At 35.9% G+C, this 26,824-nt stretch overlaps 1 protein-coding gene across 11 annotated transcripts in view; it reads right to left on the reverse strand.

Moving 5' to 3' along the window:
- The window catches only part of CDK17 (cyclin dependent kinase 17), a 115,058-nt gene that overhangs the window by 45,125 nt on the left and 43,109 nt on the right, over positions 1–26,824 (reverse strand). For 10 of the 11 annotated variants that reach the window (XR_008430800.1, XR_008430801.1, XM_053942023.1 and 7 more), the window contains 2 exons: positions 20,078–20,242; positions 13,751–13,884 (listed from right to left, as the gene is read on the reverse strand). Coding sequence is in view for 9 of the 11 variants with exons in the window: in XM_053942023.1 (XP_053797998.1) it covers positions 13,751–13,884; positions 20,078–20,242 (299 nt within the window). In the remaining 2 variants the exon portion in view is untranslated. Of the gene's footprint in view, positions 1–13,750; positions 13,885–20,077; positions 20,243–25,473; positions 25,492–26,824 lie in introns of those variants that run through there. The other variant, XM_053942032.1, reaches the window with a different exon arrangement.

Raw genomic sequence — 26,824 nt, forward strand, 5'->3', positions numbered from 1 at the left:
AAAGGCAGCCTTTAGGGTTGCAAAGGCAATTTGAAAACTATGCCATTAAGTGTGCACTGTGCCTGCCATCAGTGAACACGCACCTTTTCACATGGAGTGCAAGGGAACAAGTCTAAGATTCTACACAGGTACAAAGAATCCCTAACTTTGAAGCCCAGCTACCATAGAAACAAGATAAAAATATTTTAGACACTGAAAATATGATAATGTGCGGTAGATGTAATTCTATTACAGAATTCCTATTCCTTCATTCTCAAAACCTCCACCTATGCCATTTTTGCAACAGGTCCCATGACTTTACTTCAGAGATTCACGTGACACCCTCAGTTATAAACCAAGACCTTCAACTGTACACTTCCATTTGGTGCTCCATGGTAGGTAGTACAGCCTGAGTGCAAGTACTTACTGCTGCAAAGGCCAAAATCTGTTCCAATTTGGGTAACCCCCCCAAAAACAGTAATCCACTTTTACATAAAACAACAACCCTCATCTCCACCCCCTGAAATGTCTTTCTTTAAAAAAACCCTTATCAACACACCCCAACCTGAAGAGAAAAGGAGACTTTTTCTTTTAGAATTAGAATACCTGATGTTAGTAACATTTCTTTCCCTACATTTATAATGTAGTAGACAATACGTGACAGCAATTGCTTTTTTTCTCCCCTCAGGAAAAGAAAAATAGTATTAAGTGCTGAAAGCCTAAATTTTTGCCATGTCATAAATAAAATCAAAACAGTATCTATTCTCCTTAACTTTCTTAAACTGAAGAAAAGATTCTTTTCTGTGAGAAAACCATAATGATTTCATGGAAACTGCAGTAGGTAGTTTATAGATTTTTCCTCCTAATGATTTACACTACAATACTTCCAAAAGTCATGCTTATTTGGCTATGTTAGAATGTCAAACAAGTCAAGACTTCCTTTTTAAAATCATAAACCTTTTATGACACTAATATTTGAAAGATTATAGAATTATATATACTAAGTCTTTGCATTACAATTTTCCTTTACCTAACTCCCTAAAATAGACAAAATGGAAGAAAGTAATTTAGACTACAAACCCAAATACCTGAAAGAAGGAAATTATTACATTGAATTTGTCTGTACCACCTTAATTTCTCTCAATTTTTGCAATAATTGAAGCAACCACCTCTTGGGAAAAGCAAGCAACTATAATTAAATGCTATACAGTAACACGAAAGGGGATTCATTTAATGTGCATTGGAGGAATAAGCAGAATGTTTCCTAGTGGCTAAATAGAAAAACTGGAAACTAAAATTACATCTGTCTGACACAGTTGAAAAGCCCAGTTAATTTAACTGAGATAATGTTAAAAGAAAAGCAAGAACCTACCAATTTTGAGCCTTAACTGCTCAAGACCAGGCAGTCTGCTGACACTCGGGCGGCCTGGTCATCTGATGGCAGCAGGACACTTGTTCTCCCACTGTGGGCTGACCCTGGTGAACAGTCAAGTCTTCACCCAGTGGAGCTCACTTTCTGCTCCCACAAAATGCAGAGAAGACTGAAGGATGGCGAGGAGACTTATGGGTGCAGGTAACAGCAGTTTAACAGGGAAAGCAAAAGCTGCATGCCCTAGCAGAATGGGAAAAGGAACTGATTCACAGCTTCCTCTCAGCATGCAGGTGTCCAAGGGCTTCCCGGAAAGCTGGGCTTCAGCATGCACGTGGCTCAGGAAGTGCAAGACAAATGCCACAGCCACAAATGTCCTCCTTCCTCCCTCCTGCTCCAGCTTTTACTGCTGAGTGCCATGCCAGATGGCACAGAATAGCCCTTTGGCCAGCTGGGCCAGCTGTCAAGCCCAGGGCAATCAACCTGTTTTCCCTGCTGGTGCTGGCCAGCCTTTAGGGCGAGTCTGGTCTGGTGTAGGAAGCCCGGACCTGCCCGTTCTATGCCACTGCCATCTCTGCCCCCTCTGCTGCTCCTGCAGCCATCCCACTGCAACCCTGCTATGGCTGCTTCACCAGCAGCAAAACCTGCTCTTCTAAAGCATATGGCTTGCTGCTGTTTTGGTATGACACCAGGCTGGAGGGTCAGCAACAGTTGGAAACAGATTTTGAAGAATTTCTAATTGTCTTAAATCTCTGTGCAATTCTGTGAAGCAATGAGAGACGTTCTGGTCAGAGGACTTTGTTCACACTTATTTCAATTACCAACTGAATAGAATGACCTGCTAGCACTTCTCATAGAAAAGAAAAAAAACTAAAAAACTTAAAACCAAGGTATAAAATATCTTGCTACAATGCTGTTTAAAGAAGTCATACGGAAACATGTAGAATTAATGGCAGGACTAAATTTTCCCTATGCTCTCTGAGACTGTCAACACTACAAAGTTAAATGTCCTTTTTTAACACTAATTTTGCATCCCTTCATAAATCTTCTAAATTTTTGAAGGTAGTAAATTAGAGCAACTCCCTATGCTATTTTAGATATCCTTTTTTAAACATAACAGATCTGTAAGTGGTGTACACAGACCCTCAACTCTAAGACAGAATCTCAGTACATTCCTTATAACTCTTAAGAAGCAAGGGTTTACTGGAATGCAAAACCTTAGCTTTTACGGGCAACAAAATACTTCAGGTAAAACAAATAATCTTTTAGAGAATTGAAACTATATTATTTTCTTGTATTTCACTTAAGATTTATTTTTCTAAATGATGTCTAATTTATGAAAAAGCTTTTGTCAATTCATAGCATTTACTAGTTAATTCTTTTGTACTTAGCTTTAGGGTCAACTTGCAACAAAATGTATCAGTATTCAATAAACGTGGTACTCTAAATGATCAAATGCCTACAGCTGACTGTATGTTATTTAATGAGTTATTTTTTGATCCAGTTCCACATTATACTCTGGAGAATATATTCAGCCACCATTTGATTTGTTAGGGAAACTGGAATGCTTGTGGCATTTTCCTCCTCCTTCTACAACTTAAAAACACTTTTTCTACCCTCATATGCAATGCTTATTCTCAGTTTTCCTTTACTACTGGTATTACTGGCAGAGAAATGCATTTATTTTTATAATTTGTCTGAAATGAATTTCACATTTGTCCTACTGAGCTTCATGGCAGATAAACATGTAAGCACTTGTGACAATAACACCACTTTGTTTTCCGTTGGAGATAAACTACCCTAACTTGTGCTTATCTTTGTCATCTATTTCTAATGCCAGCTACAGCAAATGCTCTAAGAAGAGCTACACTTTGTCCAGCCTTTCTCTTTCATCTGGCTAACATCCAACTGTGTTGCTGTAACTTGATGTGGAAGTTCTGTGTACCACTGACTACTTACGCTTGGGCACAAGAAAAGGAGGCAGGAATTCCAACTTAAATTCTGCAGGTTCTGTGACCTAAGGAATTTGACATTGTACATAAACAAACATGTCTTCTAAATGAAAAACAAACAAACAAAACACAACCTTGCCCCCAAACTTGGCTTGTTTTTCACACATATAAGTAAATTCCAAAAATCCTAACTTTTTTTATTTCATTACCTCTGGTCCTCTTCTGGATGGCCTAAAATACTACTGCAAACATCAGCTTCTTCACTTGCCACCCATAGTAAATCATTGTTAACACATTCTGTTTTTCATCTCTGTCAACTTTTTCCTTAGCTACCTATCCTTTTGTCATCTCCTATTTCCATAATACAAACTTACTAGCTATTCCCTTTTATAATTGCCTGACTTGACTAATTTAACACTACATAGTGCCACACTGTGACACTTTTCAGGAAGTCTCATTCCTGACCAACAGGTAATTTTCACTCCTCTTCAACCCTGATAAAAAATCTATTTTTATTTGTGGAAAGAACACTGATAACATTTTCCACTTTAAATCAAGTATCATAACAAAAAAATGTATGGATTTCGTTAATTCACTATTTTTTTTTTTGGCCAAGATGCACTATACACTTCAGTTAATTTCACTGAAGTTGACAAAGATGATTCTAACTCAGGATAGACAATGTATGAACACTACGCATTGAAACTGCTCTAAAAAGAAGCAACTTGAAACATTCACATTTTTTATGTGAAGTTTGTCTGTCTTCTATCAACTCAAGTCATTATTCTTTGACTAACACAGCACATTTGGAAAATAAACACTAATATTTATGATGAAAGAGAAAAAACTTCATTAAGCACAAAAAGTACATAACCAGAAAACTGACCCAGGGAAGGTTTTGTTGAGGTCTTCCAAGTCCAATTTTAACTACACTACAAAAAGCAAAAATGAAAACCAGACTACTTTTATTTTTAACCTGCAACAAATGTGCCAATTTGCAGAGTGCTCCTTTCTTGCTCTGACAATAAGTGTCTCTTAGTGGACTACTAGTGCTGCTGATCTTTGAACTGATTGGTCATTTCAGACTGTTACCACACTCACAACTGCAACTGCAGCGAGAGAAGGAAGAAAGAAAACTTGAAGGGAAAACCCTGATAAACATCAGCTTCTTCACTCTTACTGAATGTTTCATTTAGCAAACCTAACAGCTGAGTAACTCCTAAGCCAGTATTACATTGCCTGCGGCCAGATGTTCCCATTGCTTTTGGAGGAGAAAGGGCTGGTGTAAGAAAGTCTCGTAACTACCCCTTCCAAACAAAGGAACTGATAATCCACTGATACAAGGCTAGGAGCCAAGGGGAGTAAGAAGCTGTCTCTGTCAGTGGATGACACAAGCTATACTGCCAAGCTACATCATTATAATACCAATCCTTATTGCTTTGGCTATTCTGTTTATTGGTGAGTTACATTTCAGATCAACCATTACTTAAGGTATGTACTTACTATACGGCAACAGACAAGTTGCTGGTCACCTCTCCCTTAAATTTTAGTTTATCTTTTAAGAGTAGATTCTGCTGAATTCCATCCATGGAATTTTGTTACAGCCTCACAAAGAAAAAAGAATTGTTCTTCGAAGTCTACAAACATCAGTCTGACAGCCCAAACAATCCACTATGGATCAAATGAAAATGCTCTTGTGTAAGCATTGGTCTGAATTAGCCTTCTCACCAGCTTTAGTGAGCACCAGTGAGACATCTCAGCTGCAACTACAGGCTGTTCACTAGTAAGTCATTGTGCTTTTGTTCACTGGAGAATGCTTAATGACATCTAAAATACTGCATCATATAACCCTCAGTGCAACACAATTCAATTTCATTATATGCTTACTGTAAAAGAACCTACCAAACCAACCAAATTTTTACACTATTATTTCCTTGAATATTTTAACTAAGAATGCGTGTTATGTCCTACCTCATGACACACAACACAAACAAATTAATTTTAAGACATTACCTTGTGTCAGTAAGAATTTAAACATTCTCATACACAACTTTTAAGCATGTATTTACTTTATCATTTTAGTATCAGATACCATGTGGAGGTTTTTTCTGAAGGTTGCCTTATCAAATCTCAGTGCATTTTTGTCATATGACAGCACAGTTGAAGCCAACTGGATCCTCTACAGAATTATCAAATAAAACAAGACTGCTAGAGGCAAAAATAAATATATATAAAAAACCCCCAAAAAACCAACCCCAAACTAGAGAACATATTTGTAAAAAGCTATACTTTGGTTACAGCTCTGTAGACCTTCAAGGTCTCGAAGAAAAACACCAGCACACACATGCACTAAAAGAAACCTATAGCATCCTTGCAGCACACTATTTTAATACTTTTAAAAATAGGCTTCAATTGCTGTAACCAAAAAGACTATTTTAACAGCTGGGATGAGTTCTCTATACTGGTCTTCCTTATATGTATATAAAGCCATCATCATTCCCCCACACAACTGACAGGTTTAGCTAAAATTTCATTATGATGTATAAAGTGCATTTTTTTTCAGTGTTAGCAGTGTGGTTTATATTGGAATATTATATTTTTACTTTATACTTGAATGTTGTTATTGTTACTATTTTACTGAAAACATTACATCACAATTATTCAATTACTATTCTGCTAAATTTAAGGAAAGGGTCATCAAAAACTTCTTCTGTTAGCAGCAATAATAAAAATACAATCCTAAGATCCATCTACAAAGGATCACTGCTAGATCTCACACCGTAAATCCGTGCTGGTTTTCAGCAAGTCTGTTGAAATCTGACACGATTTGAGAAAGTGTCAATTTTGAGTACTGAATCAAGGGGCTTTTTTACATTTGGGATAGAATTGACCCTAAATACAGTGGAATTAATTCATCAATTAAATCAAAAGTTTTTTTCCAAATATGCTAATCAAGTACAGAAAGCACTTTCAGGGGTTTTATCATGAGATTGAGCCCACGGGCCATTTCAGACTCAGAAGAAATACCAGTGACCACAGACAATGCACGCTCTCTGCCTCCTGCCCAACACAAACACAGCTTGTCAGATTGGATTTTGACATGCCAGGCAAAGACAAGGAGCCAAGTGTAATCAGTGAAATATTATTATTGCAAATTATAGGGTTAAATCTCTGGTTTGGGACTAGTTGTCACATTTTCCCAGCACATCTACTATCATTAATCAACAAAGCAAGGACTTTACCGCCAGTAGCTGAAGAACGTTATTGCCAGTATATACAGTAGCTATAGCCCTCAAATAAGAATGTAAAATACTTAGAAATAATATAAAAATTAAAAGCACAGAAACCAGCACTGCAAGCAGGTATCTTTGTTTTTATTTACTTTAGTACCATGAAAAACTTAGAAAATGTGCTAACCATCTTTTCAGTAGTATTTGCAACAATTAGTATTTTTGAAGGCACAAAATTAGAATTACAGGCCAATAGGTTTTTTTAAGCAGGCAAAAATATGAATTCTAACCACTTTTTTTTCAAAATACTTTTAGTGAGAATTTTCATTTCATGGATATGCTGCTTAGGCTACCAACTAGCTGAAAAAACCTGCTCTTTCACACATTTTTCAAACAAACCACAGGCTGTTGTTTTATTTACTTCATTTCTCCCATTAGTTTTCAAGAGAAAGGTTTAAACTGTTCAGCACAAATACAGTTTTCACAAATTGCATTCCAGGAGCTTTTATTCACATCCAATGAAACCAGACAAAACAAATACATGTGTCAGAAAACCAGTTTTGAGAAATATGAGAAAGGAGAAATGAAAATCAAATGTGAGACATTAACTGTCCTTTCAGCAAGTATATAAATACACAGGAAATCTGTGACATATTATACCAGAAACACTTGAAAATTCTTCTTCTGATTTTCTTTTGGTTGGTTTTTTGACTTTGTTTTGGTTTTTGTTTGTTCTTTGTTTTGGTTTTTGTTTTTTTTATTATTTTATTGTTTCAGAAAACTTGTCACAAAGTAAACTTAGAGAATATATGGAAGAATATAAAAATAATAACAACCATAAAGATATCTGTTTCATCATGTCTGATTTTGTTTGCCTCCTAAATTATCACCTATCAAGATACCACTCTGTAGCATTAGCCGCAATATAAACCCTGCTAAAGTTCAGGCTCTATGGCTGTGTGACTCAGCTGGAGGTGCTGGGCAGGAACAGAAACTAATAAAGCAAGTCCTGCCTCACTTACTACTACACCTTCCTGATTTTTAAACACGGATTTCTGTATGTTTTCATCAGTTTCTGTAACATAGTAACAAAAGAAACTGCCCTGAAAGGAAAAAGGTAGCATAGGTTACTAGCTTGTAAGAAAAATGAGGCCGAGAGGAAGGAAAAAGAGAAACAGAACACACCACTGCAAAAACACAAACTCGGACCTTTAAAACAGTTCTGTGTTATATTAATTACTAATACTAGCATTTACATCATCAACAACACTTAAACTACCAAAAGGTAAGTTCCATGAAAAAAGTGGCTAATTAAAAATAAACCAACTTCTTGAATATGAAAATGGGAAATCTGACCTTCCCAGACTAAAGTGTGGCTGGAGTACTGGGTATGAAACTGCATCCCATTACTGACTTTTCAACTGATGCACTTCTGTGATCATGAGAGATGTTTTACAGATGACTGAACACATCCAATGTGATACTAGACTACTCCTAAATGGAACTCAATGGAAATCCAAGACATCAAGACACAAAACCAAAAAAGCATATATTTCATCCTTATAGAAAGAACATTGCCTAGTGCAGTAACTTTTCTAAAGGAGCGTTTGCAAGTGGAATTCAAGAACTTTAGCACCAGAATGACCAAAGGTTCCCAACAGAATGGCAAAAAAACTGTTAATTGCTGGTAACAAAGGCAGTTACCCTTTAAAAAGTCTAGTAAAAGGTGTATTAAAGTCATCTGTTATCTAAGCTGAAATTCTTTTTCTAGTTGTAGTGTCAGTGTTCTGTAGAAGAAATGAGTCTGCCAATCAAACAGATCAAAAGGAGGTCCATCAGCTTAATCAAAACCATACTAGTAATTTAGACCACACACTTGGGTTTTTAGAAGGGGGCTTCTGAAATCACCAAGGGTCAGGGAAACGTGGAAGTGGGAGTTTATAAAAAGGGAGTTTATTTTCTAGTGTAACCTTGGAAAAGGTTGAGAAAAATTATACAAGCTTGACTAAATGGAGATAGTACAGTGACCACTGAAAATCAAACGAAGTCTTAATTGTATTCAGCTTCAAATTTTCTTCTGTCTAGTACTGAAGTCCTCTGGTAGGTGACCATATACTTAGATTCATAGAAGTGGCAATCAGAAGAAAAGCTACTGCTTTCTCAGGAGTCAGAGAGAAGCAAGTTAGACAAAAGCCAGTAAATATGGCACAGATAGTTCTGCAGCTGCAAAGCACAGAAGGAAGGGGGAAGGAAGAAACTTTGCTCAGTGAAGGCCCCAAGTAGTAATGCCTGCTTGGTATACAAGGAAGCTTCCTGGATGGCAGGATACCTAGGGCTGAATGCTTAGGCTATCTTGGATAAAGTGGCTTTCTGCTTCCAACTAATGGCAGAAGAAAATACTTTACTGCCCACGACCAAACTGCATCCAGTCTGCTATTCAAGCATTTAAACAATTGAACAGAGCCGAGAGTGCCCTATTTGCACTTGAGAATGGGGACCTACAAACAACATTCTAATCTGAAGCCTACGAACAAATTCTTAACACTTTTATCAGCTGAAACATCAATTAATTTCATGTATTCTTCTTAGGAGAAGGTACACTTGCCCAGGTGGACCAACAGCATGTTGAGTTACTCAGGCTGTGTGTCAAGACCCCCTAAGCAGTTATACGCTGGTTAAGAGTGAAGCTCAAAGAAACCTTATTTCTCATCTACATTCTTACTTTTGGAAGGTGATCATCACAACACACACCTGCCTACAGCATCAATTTGTAGCCTTTGTATTTCCTTCTGTTCAGCTACAAGGACTAACCCTGCAGCTAATCCCCTCAGGAGAGAATTATCCCCTATAGCAGTGTGGTAGGAGCAGTCTGATCTGGAACACACTTCTGTCACTAATGTGACAGTCGGATGGATAAGAACTGTTTCTCAGGATAAAATATCTGGGAAACAGGCTGGTGAACAGTGGGTTATGGCCCTCCGCCAGTTCACATGCTACGACAGCTAACAGACCTTGGACTTCTGGGAAAGGGAAACAGATGTTTCAATTTGCACAGACTGCTTCTCCTTATTTTTTATCCACCACAGCTCTAAATGATGCACTCACTATCACCTGCATGGGCATAGGGCCCCCAGAGAACACTTACAGCTTGTAACATGTATTTATATTACTGCATTACTTCTTTATTTATCTTAATGCATTACTTCTTTTCCAGCAAAATCAAACTGAAAATGCTTTAAGCTATAGTTCCATGATCTGGAGAAATTTCTCATTGCATGATCAAAGCACCTGCACTTAAAAAAGGGATATAAGTGTAGACATTCTTAAGATGTATCACTGACACTTGAAAAAATTAATCCGTTTTTTTTGATAAACAATTCTACTGACTTAGTACATAATCATTAATATTAGCTTGAGAGTAGAAGACATTTTAATTACAACCTAACAGCTGTTTGAAGCCAAATTCTTCACGCAATAGATGCTCACACCTACTGTCAGCATGGTTTCTGCCTGAATGAGTGGAAGGAAGGAGAAAGAAAAAGAAAAAGCAACTGCTTTACTGACAGTTTGTAGCCTGTGGATTACAAGCAAAATAAACTTTATCTAGGCAACACAATGAGCCTCTGGTATTTTCTCTTTGTCTTCTAAGCACATGATAACAAGGAACAATCATTAAAAAAACTCAATCTCGAACCACAATTGCAGCGCTGTCAAATTCAGAAGCAACCACATTATCATCTCCCTGTCACGCTGGCCTAAATTATAACTGATGGGAGAATGGGAGATGGATATAACAGACTGAAAGCTGGTATTTCCATGGCTGCTACTGTGCATGGAAAGTTTTTACCCCAGCAGACTTTTCACTGCAGAGCAGGGTTCTTTCTCATTGCACTATCACCACTTCATATTTAAAATGTTTCATACTTAGGTTACATTGCAGTACAATGATCTCCTGTCTAAAGCAGGACAATTTAAGATTATAAAATTTCTGCTTTCTATTGCTATGGAGATTCTGCTGTAATAAATATGTTTTTCATTTCTCTCTCCACTGTCTATTTTGTATTTCTCTATATTAAAATTTTAGAAAGATCAAGTTTTACTTCCCAACAGAATCTTTCATATAATCTGCAGCAGAGAATTTATCTGCTCTTTGTCAACATTTTATTTGTAGCTATGCATTATTTAACTGCAGTGGGGATGGGCACTAAAAATCAGAATGCATATTCTAATGGACAAAATGTGTAAGGAATTATTTTTTTTTCTTTTTTTTTTTTTTTTTTTGCTAATTAGCACTTTGAGTACAGTATGCATTTTTTAGGAAGCATTTAATAAAATCTGGTTGGGTTGCTAATTTTCAGAATTCTAGAGGAAGTTCAAGCTGAGCATAAAAGATTTAGTTATATATACAAAATTCCTGCAACTAAAAATGATGTGTCAAGGTTTCAACTTTACCTGATTAGTCACCTTCAAAACAAATTAGGACTTCTGTCAATTCAGCAGAAAGAGCCAAACACATATAACCAAGAAATTATGTACAAAACCATTATAAATACAGCAAATGGTCAAACTGAACACAAGAAAGGACACAGCCATGGTGTGACAGGCACATTCATCTTAGTGAGGAGGATCAAGGAATACTGCTTTGTTGCGTTATCCAACTGTGTATGTTTAATCAAATACATCAAATACAATGGATTTCAGCTGGGGCTAATGACTTCAGCAGACTACAGCAAAAACATTCTGTCACACATGTACTAATTTGACTCCAACCTGCAATGTATAGCATACACCTATAACTCATCCTAAGTGGCTATAAAGGGAGTATGTCCTCAGGCTACCCAGTGTCTAGAGACAACAGATCGCCACCAGCCATCAAAATAAAACTGAAATAATAGAAACTTACTTCCCAACACAGATTGCTTCTTTGTCTTTATATAATCACATTGCTCCTACTGAATCAGCCAGCTCCATGGCACAAATTCCACAAGGCATACAGCCACAACTCTTTACAAGAGGAAAGAAACCTTGCTTTAGCTCCCTCAAAGGTCAAGGAAGCAAGTGATCCCATTCCACAAAGAAGAAAATGAGTAAAACTGGGTCTTCTGTGGATTTACATCTCGCAACTCAACTCGTATACGTATATTGTGGTTTTTAACTAGCAGTGGATACATTAGCAATGTCTCCCAATGCAAAGCTTTTTTCACAGAAATTAACAGAGAATTAGAATCTGAGATTTCTAGCCCTCTTTCAAAACTGGCAGAAAATGACCCATGGGATAAGTAGGAGGAAAATGTAATCACTTCAAGCTTTTTCACTTAGGAAATGACAAAGTTGACTGAAAAGATTATCATTAGAAAGGTATTTTAACCAAAGCTATGAGATTATTGCATTTTCCTCCCTCTGGAATGCACAAATGTCAAATTTAATCTGCTACGAAGTACTTCTAAAAGGCAAACTTAAGTCCACCAAAAACATCTCTCATTCTTAAAATTCAGAACTGAGACTGTCTGCACACATCAGCATGGAATCTTACAGGAAAAGTCACTGTATCAATACTACAGTGATTTCAGGGAAATATTACAGTTCTCACAGAATATACATGAATAGATGCCAAAAAACCATTTGTTCTCTTGTTGGCTGAGCAAGTCAATGAAGAAATAATGCTAATTTCAACAGTCAGAAGCAAGCATTTGGAATTTAGAGGAAAGTGAGAAAATTAGCATTGCATAAACAAAAACTTAAAGCTTCCCAAAGCCTCTTAAACAGTAATATTAGAATTGTTTTACAACTGAAGAGGCAAAGGAAACAATGCTTTTATTTGAAAAAGAAAACCTTCTAAAAAATTACACAGGAATTTCCTGACCTTCACTATTCCTGAGTTCTTTACTAATTTCTTTTGGAGTTTTTGAATTCCAATAGAAAAAAGAGAATCCTTTAATGGTTCTTAGCCCTCTCTGGAAGACTTGATGGATTTCCATTTCAGTTTGTTAATTTTATTATGAATCATTAATTTCTTTTTTTTCTTTCCTGTTCTAAATATGCATTTCAAAATGGAGAAGAAACAGACAATGAACAAAAAGTAAATAATAATTTTAAGTAATTACCTTGATTTTGAGTTTCTACAGCATACATTCTGATAAGCAGGTTGTCACAATGACTTTTTTCCCCAATTTAAGTATCCTGCATAAACCAATAAACCCACCTTTCCTCTATCAAGTAAACTTCAGCAAGCAAAGCCAGGAGAACAAAGGTCTTAGATCAAATAACAGAAATTTAAGAATTTGAATACAAAACCTCCCATGTGCTAGAAACTATCTAAATAATACAACTAATTCACACATTTTTGAAATCATATGTGCACTATATGCTTGGAGCCTTGGAATTCCAAGCATAACAGAATGCCTCACAAATAAAAAAAATTTGGCACGTACACCCTACTGTAACTTATCCAAATCAGTTTCCCAATCCAGTATTTGATATGAGCCTTGAATGAAGATTCAAAATCTTACAGCCATGCTTATTGCTATGTATACTATAAAGCAGCAACTGCAAAATTCTACACACTTCTGTAAAAAAGACATTATAATAACTGTAACTTTTATACACTCTAGAAAAAGGGAAGTGTTCTGTTTTAGTTCACCAAGGGAAATGACAACAAAGCAAGCACAAGGGTGGCTAGTATTCATAATGAGACCCATAAATAAAGGAAATTATGTGCACAGTTATTCATAAGGTACTTTTCCTCCTTTTGTTTACCATCCTGTAAAGTTCCGTTCATGAAAAAAAACAGGAAGAGAGAAAAAGGCTGAAGCAGTCAGGACCATCGCTGCTGCTGTAGCATTAGTTTTGCAAAGACTAGAAAACAGGGTTAAGTAAAAAATATCTAAACCATGTATCTTCTTGAATACATTCAGTGGCTTGCACACAATGCGACAGAAAGCTATTCAAATGTTACACTTAAGAAATTCCTCCCAAAAATTCAAGTTTCAAAACATATTTAGATTTTCAAAATTAACAGTCCATAAAAAGTGCAAGATAACCATTGTTTTGGTGATAAAACAAGACATTTAAATAGCATGAAAATAATGCTCTCTCCATGAAATATATGGCAGAATGGTTGGTTACAGTTAATTGAGAAGACAACCAGTTACAACAAACAATTAAAGCAATCCCCAAGTCTCCTGTCAATTTAAATGATCCTTATATGAAAAGTGAATTACCTCCATTGAGATTCGTCTGTGTATCCGGTTTCTCAGACAAACTCCTGTGGGAGACTGAACTTCATCAGATGATGTTCCAGAAGCTTGGTCACTTTCCCCATCCGACCCCATTTTCAAATTTTCATGAACAATATCTTAAAAATAATCCAAAGAATTGAAAATAGTTAAACAGAAAAGCATCAAACAGCTCTTTTGTACAGATGGAAAAGAACTGAATCATTACTGTGCACTGAGTTACACAGCAGAGTCAAAGACTCATCACAGACATGACACTCTTGGTACATACTTTTTATGCCTCAGAAATAACCACAAAATGAACAGGATTACTTTATAGGAATTCTATGCAAACTTATCTGATCTGCGGCAGAACTCAATTCTCCAAAACGAAAGACAGACATTCCAATCCCAGCTGTAATTCCAAAAAGCCAACTCCCCCTCCCTGCTTCAGTTCCTAAAATCCCTCAGTACCACTTCTCTTTTAGCAACTCTTGGATATGCAACACTGCTGAGAACAATTAACATTTTCAAATCAGACTACCTCATGATGGTAACCTAAAAGAATCTTCAGAAAGCTTTAAAGTCCTACCAAGGGATATAGTTGTATTTTCAGAAATGGCAAATACAGAAGCTTCAAACAGAAAATCCCCTGGCATCCATGTGTAAAGTCAGGGAATGTATTATAACCATCTAAATCAAGACCCACAACATACGAGTGCATTCAGTAGACGACTTGACTTTTAAGAGCCATTAAGTGAAATTTGTGACCTTATGGAGGAATTTACCTAACTGCTTGAGTTATGCGATGCAGGACCTTCATGTCAACTGAAATTGTTAATCTTTAAACAGTCCCTAAGATTCATGCACATAAAAGCTTGTGTATATTGTATGTACACATACATATATACATTGCTTTTAAGAACCAAAGGATTTTTCAGACCTTGGAGACAAACACTGTAGTGAACAAAAGAAAATCAAGGCAGTGTCACTGTAACATAAAGAGCCAAATGATTTGCAAAAGGACATGTGGGAAATTGGTCATACAAGTAATTCACTACGAATAATGCTCCATCGTCAACTTTGAAATACCTGAACTCCAAAATTACTCCAGAAATTAAGTACATATATACATAAGGTAGGATCTTCAAAAGACACCAGTTTCCCTGCTGTCTCCTGATCCTTGTTAGAAATCATTATCTTCTACAAGGTGTAAAAGAACTCAAGGAACAACTAAAAATCCCAGAACTCTATCCCTAAAAGATGGTAATATTAGCTAATCACACAGAGATCAATTCAGCCTTACCGCCAACAAACCTGGAAGTATTTAACATTTGCAAAGCAGTACAGCAAATTTAAAAAGCCCCCAAAAACCAAAAGAGAAACTGCAAGTTCCACCACCATCAACAAGCAAGAAAATTGAATTTTCTGGGGGAAAAAACACCATAATGGCTATGCTTCATTATCTGCACATCTTCTAAAATATTTGTCAAGCTTGGCTCACATAGAGAAGCATGCACACTTCAAAGGAACAAATTCTTTCTCAGTACAAACAATTTCCTTTTATGGAAAACAGAATGGATATAAAGATTAATTTGTAAGTTACTAGCAACACATATTTTAACTCAGAATACTGTAATTAAACACAAACAAAGCATGCATCTCACGCACAAAGCAAATTTTCCAGCAATGATGCAGATTTATATTGGCCTTCTATTAAAAATCCACACTGAATCAGAATTTTCCCTGCAAGTCATGCTCAGATTTGGACTAAATTAAAAAACAAACAAATTAACCTGCACTCCTTATATCTCCCTATATAATAAGCAATCTTCTGGTTTCAAACAAGCTAAATACTTATCAATGCTTCTAAAAGCATGACAATTTGAACCACAGGAAAAGATTATCAGAACGCAGTTCCTAAAGATCAGCCTTAGTTTTGAAGCTAAGCAGAAAAAATGTGACTCTTTTGCTAAGTCGCTAAGAAATGTCTTATTCTCTGTAGTGACTTGACAGTTATCTTTTTAAAAAATCTCTAAAAAACTGTGGAAAATTAATTTTACCAATATAAGAGCATTATTGAAAACAATACTTGCAGTAAAGCTGTTATGCCAGCACTGTTATATCTGGTATAATAGCACACTCAGCATATCATTTCTTTAATAGAAACCCTCTTTTAAAATACTTTTCTGAGAGGTCATGTAATCCAATTTAGCAATTACAGCTCTTTAGATTCTGTTAGTAAAATGAAGTGTAGCAGCTACTGACAATTGTGCCCCAATCTATTTATCCTCATGTTAAAACAAGCCCATCGGTTGGGACCCAAAGTCTACTTTCTTTATGGAAGCTAGGCAAAGGACAGTTATCGCAGCAATCTCACAAAATAAAAACCGACAAAATTAAAGCAGTACTGCATTTTAAGCCATGGTGCAATTACATAATTTCTTTTTTAGAGAGACTGATACTTTAAATAAAGTAATTATGGGACTGATATGGTCATATTTTTCACATTTAATTCATAAAAGCATTTGTATTATGAAATTACTAGTAAAAAAAGACAATTGGAGATGCAATGCTCAGAACTACATAGGGCACCCTAGTTGACAAAGATAATTCTTCTACTAAGAAGATCACCCATGTAATAACACTCAACTAAGCACTATTTCAAGAACTAGTACCACAAACCCATATATTTGGGACAGAAAATGTAGCTGCAAGGAGATTCTGTTCTTTATAAATCAGGAATGTGAAGACAAAGAGGGTCTGTACCATTCAAGTCTAAAAATGCAGTATTTCAGACTTATATAAGATGATGATTTGAATACCACTGTGATATGATTAATTCTGGTAAGTCTGGTTAAGCTACATACCCAGAACCAATAAGGTTTATGCAGGATACTGGCTGGAGCAAGCAAAAATGTATCATTAAGAACATGCATTTCCAATGGGCTAAATACCCAACTGCTCCTATCTGTAAGGGTTTGCAGATGTTTTAAGTATTTTCTAAATAGATATAATTTTAAGCTTTTTAAAAATAACTTGACTGTGCTGTCATCTGATATAAATGCATCCTTTTATTTGATTCAATTAAAAAGGCATTAGTCGAGCCTTATGTTCATTATTTTAATGGCATAAACCCCAGACTAAGGCATTAACCCAGACATTTAAATCATTTTTACACAGGTGCACAATGATGTTTAAATAAGCAATAATGAAAACCATGTAAATATTTCCCTAATTTCTCTAAGCCTTTCTATAGACAAGTTTACCTGCATGAAAGCTTGCTTACATAGTCTTCAGAGATTTTAATCATTCAATAATGTACTGAATTGCTTTCACTGCAATACCAAGCCATTCTCTTACATAGATATTTGTTTTAATGTACTCTACATATCTTATTAAATATCCAAAATGGCCATGTAATGAAAAGCTAGGTGTAGATGACTACAATATAACAGGGAACCTATAGAAGAACATTTAAAGGAAAAGGCTGTCCTCATTTCTGCTGTCAGGAACACACCACAGAAGAAATTAATACAGGGAACCTGTGGTGCAGCAGATGAGAACTCCTCCTAGTGAGCCATAATCAAAGTCACTAATTAGTACTGAGTCAGAGTTCATGATCTTTCCACCTTATTTCAAATTATTGCAAAAATAATCATGTGACTTGTATAACAGATTTCTTCCACGGTGCACTTTTCCAAAGCTTACTTTTCTATGAAATAGCTACACTGTATGATTAATTTCAGTGATAATATAATTCAAATTGAGGAAGACCATAGTGAGAAATTGCCTTTGCCATTACCATTACTGAACTATGAATGCTGTATGGAAACATCATTCCTTTCAAATAATATTTATGACAATGAAACAAAACTTCTCCATAACTGTATCAACACAACTGGCAAAAGGAAGGATTAACTCTCTCCTGGCTGTTACTGCAGTTCACCAGCAGGGCCAGCTTCAGTTTGCTCTGCACATTCCAAGAGCGTCTCTAGAGGTGATGTTAATATAAATATGGAACAAGGACAGCTGGATTCGTTCTGCATTAGGCCACATCAGGTCCAAAAAGGGTTTATTAGCTGTGGCTTCATCATGAACTGCAGCAGCTAAATGTTTCCAGAGGTACAAGACTGCAGAAGCTGTACAGATACAAATGAACTAAAAAAAAAAAAAAATCTATCAGATAAACCCTCATTCAGTAGTTTCACAATCTGGTCTGAAATCACCTCTATTATTTAAAAACATCCTGGTAACTGAATACTGAATTTAAAAATTGCTAATTTTTTTTTTTTAAAAGGCACAGCTCAAAATTTTTTCCCTTAACACAGCATTTTATAAAACATAAAGCTAACAGAGAATTTCCAAGTAGAAATTATTTTTAAAGTATTTTGGCATTTTATACATTATCACAACTACAGAAACTCAAGTTCAACACTCAAACAGCAAACGGAAGTCCAAAACCCTCCTGGGCTACTCAGTCAATTTTTATAGTGATAGTCTCATTCAAACACAGGCAGCTTGAAGATGCATTTGTGGCACGTCTTGATTTAATCTCACTTTCTTTAAGGACATAAACATCCTCTACCTCCCATGATTTTGTGGTATTTCAAGGCTATCTTTCTGATATCACTTTCCTAACTATGAAATAGAAGAAAAACTGTAGAGAAAAGAGGGTGGATGAAGAAAGCAAAGGAAAGTCTCATGCAGTGTAGCATATTTGACTATTTTGTTTCTGATGTCATTATCCCAACAGGGAAAACCTCAGCTTCCTGAGGTTTAATAACAATTCTCATATGGCAGGAACAAAAGAAAGAAAGATGTGAAAAAGGAGCAGAAAGAGGAATTATGATTGCATATACTTGTACTTCTGTTTTTTACCACTAGATAACATGCACAAGTAGCTTGTATTTCCATCAAATAAGGACTTAAAAAAGGCATTATTATATCCAAAGCAAAAAGATGTGCTTAACACAGATATACAGAGCAACCAGGCCCAGTGGAAAGTGTCCTTGCCCACGGCAGAGAGGCTGGAACTAGGTGATCTTTGAGGTCCCTTCCAACCCAAACCATTCTGTGATTCCATGATACACTCTGTACATACATCTATTCCACACTACTTTAAAAAATTACAAACTGTTGTTAAAGGCAATACAAGTGAGAGAGTACAAGCATCTCTGTACTCAAACATGTTTGCTGCTCCAGTTCTTACTTAGTTTACATATATCTAGTTTGACAAATAACCCATAAAGACTACATATTCAGATAAACACAGATTTCTCTAACTACACTTTTTTTTTTTAAACTCTCTCTTCCTGTTAAGATTCTTGGCAACTCAACTAAATCTTGGTTTGGCAAAAGTGAAAAAGTAAATACTGTGTACAGGACTTGAGTGAAATCAGAAACTGATACAGTAGTCAAACCGTGCAGACTAAAACCCATTTTTTTTGTGTGATAGCAACAGTTGCTAGAGTAAATTCAAAAGCATATATGTCTTTTTTCAGTTGGAATGGTAACTAATGTAGCAGAAAGGGATTTTTTTGAACATGATGAGTGGTATTACACCAAAGGAGGATATAAGTGGTTTGACTGCTATCTTGAAGAATCATAGCTTAATCTCAAAGATCAGTTTATCACACTTCTAAAGGAGGGCAGGAGATTGAAAAAATAATAAAACTCTAATTAAGCTGTGACTCGCTCTCATTTTTTAGTATCAATTAATTAAGCATAATTTAAAATAACATAAAAGCAGGACAAAACATTAGTGGTGACTGGAGGCAGCAACATGATAAATTACTTGAAGAAGAAAAAATATTTCAGAACTTATTTACTTCATGGAAGCACAAATATAGCTCAGGACCACAACAAAAATATAATTATAGTTGAGTTGCCTTAATTTGTCACTGAAAAAAACATTTTTTTTCTCTAGATAAAGGAGATGTAATACAGTAGTTCTTATAAAATTCCACATATAGGATGATTATCCTGTTTTTTTCATCATACATTTATTGTACTTCTTGCCAGTGCTTAACTGAGGTGGATACATGGGTTCCTTGCGAAGTATTAAGAAAGAGTATTTTGTTACTTTTGTAACATTTAAAGTTGTAAACAATTCATGAGTGTTTTCTGTATGCTCTTCTAATTGCTTGCTGCCTGAAAACCTTAAGAGACATTCAGTGCCTTAAGAATAAATTTCTTGAACTCCAGAAAAAATTACTGCATACTCAGGGATTTATTAAAGCAGTAAGAGTATCTGTACCTCATGCTATGAATCAATACCAACATTATTTTTTCACAGAAAAATTAATTGAAACAAACAATGAAGGAAATTACCTAATCTGCTCCCATTTCTGGGCATTGCCATGAAAGAGCCGAGGCTGCCCCCTATGACGCTGTGTGGTCTCCGTAAAGGGGGCTTCTTGAAAGATCCCGTGTATTGGTGGAGAAATGAGTGCATGCTGTGAGACGTTGGAGGCCTGCCATTCTTCACAATAGGCTCTACAGTTCACAAGGGTCAAAATATTCATTGCCACAAGCAAGGAGGATTGTCAGGAACATGCCAGAAGAAAAAAAAAGAAAGAAGAAAAAGAGTTAGTAAACAGGAAATCACCAGTCTGGTAAAATTATCTTTCATGCTAACAGCAGACTACCATACTTAACAAACAAGTTCAAAACATGGCATTAAGTGCTACCCAAACTTAATTTTACTAAATCCTGTCACTCTGCTGGACAAGCCCTGAATATACAGTCTTAGAATGTCAATAAAACCACAACACTGTAATTATTTTCTTCTGTCTTACTGCACAATGTTTCAACTTTACTTTTAAACAGGACAGCTGTTAAATCAACTATGATGAGCAAATTCAACTATAAGCCTTCAAAAATATTCTCCCTCTCAAAATTCTTGTGGGTCACTAACATCAAAGCCTTGCCATTGGAGATCTTTAGAAGTAACCATACCTGTCTATACCTCCCAGAGCTGTCATGCCATAATTAAGATTATTAACTTACAGGGTATCAGAAGAATTAAGCATTCAATTTTTTATTCTGGCTTTCTACTGGATTGTGTTTCAGATGGTTCAGATATTTTTAAGAAAAACTTATTGTCATTGATAAGCACTTTCTAAAAGAATGAAGCGCTAGATATTTTTAAATCTCATTTACAACTGTGAGCAGTATTTGGGTATTCATGTTCCCTCAGCAACTTGATTCCTCATATATGGACTAGCCCTCAAGGATAGACATGGTCCTAAAAGCAGGCTAACTCTGAAAACACGAGGGGTTTTTTTACCCCCAAAAGAAGCAGAAGAGATGCCCACTTGCATTGACTGTCATGACAGTGGACTTAGCAGAGCCACCAATGATGTCACTCGTACAAGAAAATAAAGACAAAATACTCTCACTTCAAAAAACGAGATCAGAGTCATCTGGCAGCTACATCCAAGTATTCTCCCTATACTAGAAAAAGCTATGCCCAAAGAACAGTTGAGATTCAAATAATTCTGTTTTTCCATTATTTGATTCTTATTAACACTACAGGTAAGTATTTGGTATTATTCAGAAGACAGAAAAGGCAGCAGCCATGCACTGAGCAACCACAGTGTGAGTGTTACTGAATGGAGCAGCACCCACTGGAGCCACTGCTCCCAGGGTGTGCTCAGAGCTTCACTCCTGCCTCTTGGCACTGGAAGCAGTATGGGATGCTATTTTATCACTCCACCTTATATACCTACACGCAGGGATCCCAAAATCTTGTTCTCCCTTCCAAAAAAAGGGAGCAAGAATAATATAGCTGGAAGAACATATTTTATGGAAAGCATAATTTCAATGGTAAAGGAAAGGAACAGCAACAAATGCCTAATAACCTAAGGAAAACAGGATCCTGAAGGGAACACCTTCTCTCCCCACATACACAAAAACCTTCTAGATACATTATTATGGTAAGTCTGAAGCAGAGACAGAAGTACACAGACAGAATTACCCACAGACAGGTCAATGACCCTAAGAAATAATTATGCAAGGAATTTTTGCATATAAACGTGAATAACACAGTGAGACAAAAAACCAAAAAACATTAACTCAGTTGCTGCAGGGAAAAAAAATAAAAGCCCTGGGGAAAAAAATATGCTGCAGACTGTAAACAAAAAGGACATGTCAGCACTGTTACAAACCTGCCTACATCCTTTCATTAGCATCCTTCATAAACACAGCATCAGAGTGGGTGAACATGAGGAAAAATACACCCTACATCTGTGTATATGTTTGTAAACTATGACCAGGTTCTTCAAACCTCTGCATATCTCTGTCCCAAATGCTCATTTCTGTTCTAATAGTTTGCATCACTCTTTTGACTTAAGAGTGGTACCAGCTTCCTTGTTGCAAGCCTTTAACAGCAGATTTACCCTAGGGCAGCAGGCAGCAAATTCCTCATCAATTTTTAATAGAATCTATTACTAATTCCACATGACAGGACACAGGTTCACATTCAGCACAACTACTGCTTTTGGTAAGTTAACATCTGCTTTTTGCTTTCCAACTTTCTTGCTAATTTAATTTGAATTTGATTAAGTTTCTAGTCTAAACACTTCACATCAGTTTACATGCAGTGGTGAACAGATGAATAGTACCCTGTATGTTATGGCTTTTGCCTACTCATGCAAAAGCAATCTACTTTCATGAACTGTGCAGTATGTAACAGAGGCTAGAATTTATGAATACACTGAATGTTTACATAGAGAATGTGTTTTATGTTCATTACTAACATGACAGCATGATGCTCAGAGATGATTATTGAAAAAATCTGTTTTTCTTATGGCACTGGTAAATTTGTGTGTAAATTTTACAGTTTAAAACAAAATTCCTAAAATATCCGAACATATGCAAAGTTCAGCTCAAGTACAAGGATAAATACAGATCACATAAATAAATAAATTTATATAAAAATGAAAGATAAATGGTTGATATGGTAAGATCCAATTATACAGAAATAACTTTTGCCATCATAGGCAACTATTACCTTCCTTTACTGTCCCAAGTACTGCACTAAATTGTGGAGCCCATTACAAAACTTTGCAACAATAATTTAGGTCAAGTAGTAGGACAGGCATAACTACTGGCAGACAATGAAGTGAAGGTTACAGAAACACTCACATGACCACTGTATTTCTGACTAAGACACGTATTAATACTATTGTTTATAAGCAGGGGTTTAAAATCCTAATACTGGTTAATTTACAAAAAGGAGGGACTGCACTGCATATGATGGTGTAACACATGGGCTTATGTTTTGGAAAGTATATTTGTTATAAACAATTCAGTGTGCGTTGCTGTATGCTAGGAGCTTCTAAAGAAATGGTTGCATGAATTCTGCATTATGTTACCTCCTCCCTGCAAATGTGACAGTAACAGTCAAGAGCTGGAACAAATATTGAAAATGATCAAGCAAACCTTTGCTGGAAATTAATTTACAAGACTGTTTATTACAGTTTTCATGCATTTATGAGATCCAAGAGTTAACTAAAGTGCTTTTGAAAAAATTACTCAACTCTCTCTCTCTCCAAAAACTCACAAGTACTTCTTTTGAAGTTACAATTTCATTTAATTCACATCCATTTTTTCCAGAATTATTAATACACTGCATCACTATATTTAAAGTACAACATGGCAGTTTTAAGATGCAAGTTTAGTCAGCTGTCTGGCCTTGAATAAAATGCATCTAAATTGTAAAAGTTATATGCCTTTACTACATATATCTATAAAAACTGCTTTGCGTCGTTTTATTTCTGTGATTATAGTTTGTCTTTAAAAAATGTTTCCCCTATATCAAACACATAAACATACCTTACTTTAGTGCCACTGTATTTGGTAAATATAACTCAGTAACCACATGCTGCTGTTGGTTTGATACTCAGATACAGGCAAAATGAATGATGGAAATTAAAAGGTGAGTAAAAAAAAACACTAAAAAATTCACTGTCAAGTGTGTGGATCTACATTTGCATTTTGAGATCATGCACAAATCTGCTATTCCCCTCTCACGTAGATTCCAGCATTAGAAGCATGACACAACCCACAGACTCACTGAAGGGCTGAAGAGGGCACCTGGGAATCCACTGCATCCACCACCTCCTTCAGCACCAGAGTGAAAAAGCCAACCATGGCAGGTTGCATACTGCATACAAAATAATTCTTCTGCGGAAACTCCCTGCCACAGGATGCTAAAACTACCCAAACTTGCAAGACTTAAGGGGAGACTGAATAAGCAATCTGTTCAGGGTTACTAACCACACTGAGACTTGCCTAGTTCAGTAAGCCTCTGAGCTAGAAACATACAGTACACTGGGGAAATTATGCTGTACTTTGCGCTCTAATCTTGGACTTGTCCTCAAATGTCATCCTCAGAGACTGGAGAACAGACAGGCAGAACTCCAGCTGTCCTTACAGCACAAGACTTCTGCAGCACCTGGGCACTTCACTTGTGTTGGCTGTTGCTGGCACAACCATTCCAGTAAGGGTCTTACAAGCATTTATGTCCAGCTCTCTTTCCTCACACTACTCTATAATCTATTAACTCCAAACTGACAAAACAAACTGATATGGAAAACAAGCTGAAACAGAGACTTCTCAGTGGCTCTTCTTAAATTGTATTTTTCATTTGTTATTATATTCTCTTCTTATTTTGGCTACAACATCATGGAATCTTAGACTCATCTTCCAAGGAATGCTATTTCAACACTTTCATTTCTTAGGCAGCCTACTAAACTATCATGCAAATCTACTCTTTAAGTGTGAAAGAAGTTAAAAAACATTCTCAATGAGAATATTTATAAAGATACTAATGTACAGGATGACCACACAGTTTTCTTTTCATTGTCCCTGAACAATTCGTGCAATAGACACCCTTTAAAAAAGTATATTTACATATGCACATTAGTTTTATATCTAAAAAAATGCACATCCCTTATTTTAAATGCCACATCCATGTTATCTTGGTTAAGTGTACAGCTTCAGCAAGGTTTAAAATTGAGCAATGGTGACTGTGCACTGTTGTATTACTCATGTTCAAGTTTGGTGAGTGCTGAGCTAACCCTTTATATAATTTGGAACATTTTCTTGTACTTCTCACATTCTGTCATTCAAACCTCTGTTGCTATTGGCATAATCCAAAATAAATATAACAGCACCATTCAAAGAAAATACTGTTCAAAACACAATCAGCCTGGCTTAATAATGATTTAAGAGTTGCTAGCTCATGAAATGTTTTGGAATACACACACGTATTTTAAGAAAACATTATACTTAGTGAGGTATCACTGCTTTACTAAGTTTGAAAAAATGTCAACACCAATGCTAACAAACATACACAACCAGAAAACAACACAAATGAACCACTGATATAATTCAATTGTGAAGTGGCATAAATATATATTTGAACATAAGTGAAACTGAATTTTTTTAACTTCATAATTATGAAAACTGGCAGAGTCAAGTAGAACAGCAGTGTATATAACCAAGAAACCTGTCAGAGGAATTAACTAAACCCAACAATTTTACAAAGATGCCTCCTCTTCTTCCTTTAGTTGCAATTTAAATTAACCACAAACCTTGACCTGAAATTATTTCTGAGTTAAGCCATTTTTCAATTAATCCACAATGCTTCTTTTCCTCATCCATCTATGGTAACAAAGACCCACACTACCACTTTCTTTCCTGTGCTGGATTTACTTAACTGGATTTACTTAAGCTGAGCTCCAAAGAGCCTGCAGAACTGCTTGGCATTTCTTGCACAGCCTCAGCAACTGACATACTGTCACACGTCAGTCAGCTGGTGGATTAAAGAGAGAAAGTGTTTTCATCAGGAATGTAAATACATTTTAAAACACTTTTTATGAATATATATTATCACATACTCAACTAAGTCTTTTTTTTTTTTTTATGTCCCATGAGTATCTCTATTATGTGACAAAGAGACCAAGCTGTTTTTCAGATTTCACTGCCTAAATTTTGTAATGGTATTTTCTTCAACTAGCTTTAATAAAGAATTAAATCACCAGCCATACAAGGTGACATTTTCCCCTTAAATCAAACATCTCTGACAGAGCTGAGTATGTCTGCAAAAAAATGTTTGATTCCACAACCACTATCCATTCTGGACACGTAAATCATACAAATATGTATTTTAAATTGATATAAATAAAGTAAAAATACACAAGTGGAGATTTTCTTATCAAAGTAAGAGATATTGGACACTTAGCATTTATGATTAGTGATTTGGGTATAGAATGGGGATTGAATCCAGGCATGTTCCATACTCTAAGTAAGGATGAATCTTTGTGCCTGCCACAATTCACTGCTTCTACCAAAAATGTGGCTCAAGGTTCTTCCCCCTGCCCCCAACAAAAAAGTAATGTAATTTTGATTTAGGTTTTTGAACTAGATCACTATGGGGTATACAGAGCACAATTGCTGGCAGAAGGATGGAGGCAAACCCTCACTTGACACTTTTATCTGCAACTTGACTTTGGACTGGCTTAAGTGTAACAAAATCTCACTAAGTGTCTTGAGAATCTACAACTGGATTTTATAGGACAGGACTCAATGCAGTTTCTTTTCCATCGCCTTGACCTCACCCTTGCTCCAGAAAACTTCCAAGGCTTTTTTTTTTTTAATAATTTCCAATTTGATAAGGAATGAAAAAATCTCAAAAATCTGCATTTGTGAAATTAAATGCTCATTCTCTGAACAACTTTGCATTCATGAAGCTTGCAATGCATCATCACAACCTTTTAAAACTATTTACGTATGCTTCTCAAACACCACTGTCACGTAACTTAGTCATATTTCAGGATCATCTACTACACATTCATTTAGCTGATCTGAATGTTAGGCTCTGCTACTGATTATTCAGTTTTTACATAATAAAACCTGATTTTTTTTTTGGACTTAAAATATGAAATATTTTGAACAAACTGCTGAAGAAGCTGTTGTCAAGAAGCCCTTTTTTTCTTCAGAATAGCTAGAAAGTAAGCAGGTGAATTTCTGATATTATAGAATTGGCATGCTGCACTGTATAATATTTAA

The sequence above is a fragment of the Vidua chalybeata genome, chromosome 5 (genome assembly GCF_026979565.1).
Source record: "Vidua chalybeata isolate OUT-0048 chromosome 5, bVidCha1 merged haplotype, whole genome shotgun sequence".
Taxonomy (NCBI): Eukaryota; Metazoa; Chordata; class Aves; order Passeriformes; family Viduidae; genus Vidua; species Vidua chalybeata.